General features: G+C 36.1%; 1 protein-coding gene across 1 annotated transcript; it reads right to left on the bottom strand.

Moving 5' to 3' along the window:
* Window positions 1–786: 786 nt before the first annotated feature.
* LOC143590585 (U-box domain-containing protein 45-like) lies at window positions 787–2,742 on the bottom strand. Its single transcript, XM_077071021.1, has 2 exons — window positions 2,094–2,742; window positions 787–1,957 (listed from the first exon to the last, which is right to left on the bottom strand). Exons 1-2 carry the CDS (start codon window positions 2,366–2,368, stop codon window positions 1,036–1,038), a joined length of 1,197 nt encoding a protein of 398 aa, XP_076927136.1. The 5' UTR covers window positions 2,369–2,742; the 3' UTR covers window positions 787–1,035.
* Between the last annotated feature and the right edge of the window lie 576 nt (window positions 2,743–3,318).

Below are 3,318 nucleotides of genomic sequence, written 5' to 3'. Positions count from 1 at the left end.
TTAAGTTTTATCACATGTGGTTTTACCGACATGTCCCGACGTAACCCATCGGTAAAAATATTAGTCATTAATAAATACAAATTGGTTAATCCTAATGGTTAATACTACCATCGTATCTATATTTTTATTATTTTTGTGAAATTTGATGTTGATCATTATAAAACCGATACAAGGTCAAAATCGAATAATATATTTTTTAAATTCGTATATAAAGCGTGGGTGTCTGTAGCAGAATCAAGATCCACATTCTTAGTTGAAAATTCCAAGACATAAAATATAAACAAAATAAAACCCGTATTAAAAAAAAAAGATTCGTATCGATTCTAATCATACTATTACTCGTAAATTTAACTATTTGTGTATCTGATTTTTCTTAAACGCTTCTTAATATTAGATGCAGTTGTTGTCCTAACTCCTAATTCATTCTTTGTCAGCTTCGGCAAAATCCAAAGGCTGCTAATATCGTCTTCCTGTAGTATTGTAGTATATACATATATGCCTATCGTTACAAAACCAATTTAAAGTATAAAACCGTACAAGAACTTGTGTGTGGTGTATGTCATATTTAATGGAAGAGAGAGAGAATAAGACGGTTATCGGCTTTATGTATTACAATTTACAAATGTCTAATCTATCCTTGATCAGACGAATTGGAGTTTGAAGAGGAGGAAGGAGAAGGAGCCATCAACCAGCAAGGAAAACAATATATACATATAATTTGGTTAGTAGTTGGATTTGGTTTTTGGTCGATTGATCCAAGTAATATAAAACCATTTAAGTTTTTTTTTTCTCTAGTTTGTCGGTCCAAACTGGTTTTAAATGAGTACAAGTTGAAATAAGATATCAAAGTGTTATAAAACATTTCTTTCTACCATGCACATGTACTTTTCCAAAACATTGGTCATCCTAGCTATTCCTTAAAAAGCAATACAAAATTTAGCATCATACCCTAACAAACCATACAATTATTAAAAATTTAAAAAAAGAAAAAGAGAGAAAAAAAAAGAGAGATCAAATTTAACCATCAAACTCGTCTCAAAATGGTAAACTTTTCGAGGACGAAAATGACGCTACCGATGACTTGTAACGCTCTGTTGATAAAAACTCCTGCCGTAAATTTGCCCTTTTTACAATCTTCCTCATATTGTTGTGCAAGCTTTGTTCCACCATAAGTTTTACTGCATTCTTACTTGAAAAGACACTTGGTGAATCTAGTGATTCAGTATCGTCACCGGACTCACAGAGGGGTGCTGATAGAGTTGCCCCTCCACCTCCTCCACTATTTTTAGAAACGTGTTTCCCTTTCTTGTCCCTCAAGATTTCGAGAGTCCTAGACGATCGTTTTTGTGCTAAAGCGCTACCTAAAAGAGTTAACTCGAGTAATGATGACATGATCCCCACCTCGATCATAGCTTGTTGATATTCACTCGACTTGTAGGCCATCACCATTAGAACATAAGTCGCCTTTTCTTGACAAGAAGGCGAATCCATCCAACTTAAAACATCCACTAAGATCGTAAACACATCATCAACACTACTAACTGCGTGTCGACCCTCGGTAGTTGACACAACATTAGTCAAAATCGAAAGTATTCTATCACTTATCTCAGTTTCTCCCCCAACCGTGGTCAACAGAAACGATACAAAACCATTGACCTTGATCATGAGCGAAACATTCTTCGCCAAAATAGATAGATTGTAGTGTGCCCTCAAACAATCTTGAATCACTTGTGAACTAGTGCCACCAGTGTTCGCCTCAATCAAGCTCTTTAGGGTCTTGATCAAGAAGGAGATGGCTCCGGATGACCCAATGATGGATTTATTCGAATCAAGTGCGCTTAATCCGAGAAAATTAGCAATAATTACCGCTGTTAAATCTGGATTGGGTGAACTTGGAGATTCAATTAACTTGAGCATCTTATGCACTACTCCTGCTTCAACAATTGCGGATTTATTCCTGAAATAAAATTATAAACATTAATATTTAGTTAGTGCTTACGTCGATACAGAAGACAAATGGACAACAAACTAACGACCACTAATTCGATATTTATTTCGATTAATCAATGTGATACTTAATCTAAACATCTTACTCATCATTTCCAATTCCAATATTAAGAAGAGCATAGAGAGCAGATATTTGGGACTCAAGGTCTTCATATTCAAGCATTGCAACAAGCGGCTGAATCGCTCCGAGCAAAGCGAGTTTCGTCCTCGCTTCCGAATCCACTTTCGCTAGCTCCCTCACTTCCTTCGCTCCTAGTAATACCCCGCCGCCACGTAACCGCTTCACCGCCTCTTCCACCGCCGTGATCTTTTCCTCCGGCGAACATTCCGGCGACTTGACAGTTTTCCGGCTCCATTGCATTTAACCGTGTCTGATCTGCATTCCGGGGATTTGATAGTTTTGCGGTTGCGAGTCGTGCAGCCGCAGCGCGTGGTGTTGATGATTTTGCGGCGGCAGGATGACCAGAGGTTGAAGTTGCCGTCGCCGGAGGTGGTGGTGGTGGTATGTCGGTGATTGTTTTTCATTTTGTTTTTTTTTTATATTTGATTGATTGAAAATTTGAAATCAGTGGTACATTATAGTTATGAGCATTTGTGAATACTTTGATGTGAATGTGATGTCAGGTCAGATACTCACATGGCAGTGGTACGTGGAATTCAGGAGTAGTGTGAGTGTACAAGTAAAGTGTAAAAGGTGAAGTTTCTTGAACAAGACAGATTGCAGAATGATGCTCAAACATAGAATCCAAGTATTAATAAAGGGAAAGACTATAACATAGGCACACTACTAAATAAAATCCACACCCTACTTCAAATGTTGTTCGGTGTAGTATCAGATTCCAAACTTTAATAAAAAAATTTCATGTTCTTTTATAACAGCAAAACTTCACAAATCTTATTAAAAACTTATTAAAAGTATAAATGTATTAATATGTATATTATATATATGTGATGTGAGACGGTAAGAGAGAGGTCCCACCAAGAAGTCCGTTACAGGGTTTGTGAATGCAAACTTTGCATCAAAATTTTCCATCCATGCCAACTTCACAATGGGAACAAGTCTGCAACCTGAATTTTCACTGCAATAAAACTGGATATTAGATTCTAACTTGAAATCTTATGATTAGTTAAAGAGTATCAAAAATATTTTGGTTTATAAATATTTAAAATGAAAATATTTAAAATGAGGAAAGGTGTTCCCGAGTTTCATTTACAAAAGGAAAAGAAAGGAAAATATTAAAAAGGTGTTCCCGAGTTTCATTAAAAGAAAGAAAATGAGGGGAGAGAAGAGAAAATGATGAGTAAAATAAA

This window comes from Bidens hawaiensis, unplaced genomic scaffold (genome assembly GCF_021521415.1).
Source record: "Bidens hawaiensis isolate Kalapana, Puna unplaced genomic scaffold, B.hawaiensis_p1.1 tig00038673_1, whole genome shotgun sequence".
Taxonomy (NCBI): domain Eukaryota; kingdom Viridiplantae; phylum Streptophyta; class Magnoliopsida; order Asterales; family Asteraceae; genus Bidens; species Bidens hawaiensis.
The sequence above is the reverse complement of the archived record's forward strand: the minus strand, read 5'-3'. Positions and strand labels throughout refer to the sequence as shown.

Excerpts from the sequence above, each read along its gene's own strand:
- LOC143590585 (XM_077071021.1), bottom strand. The coding sequence starts at position 2,368 with ATGCAATGGAGCCGGAAAACTGTCAAGTCGCCGGAATGTTCGCCGGAG. Across the intron at positions 1,958-2,093 it reads ATTGGAATTGGAAATGATGA|GAATAAATCCGCAATTGTTG; the intron begins GTAAGATGTTTA and ends ATTTTATTTCAG.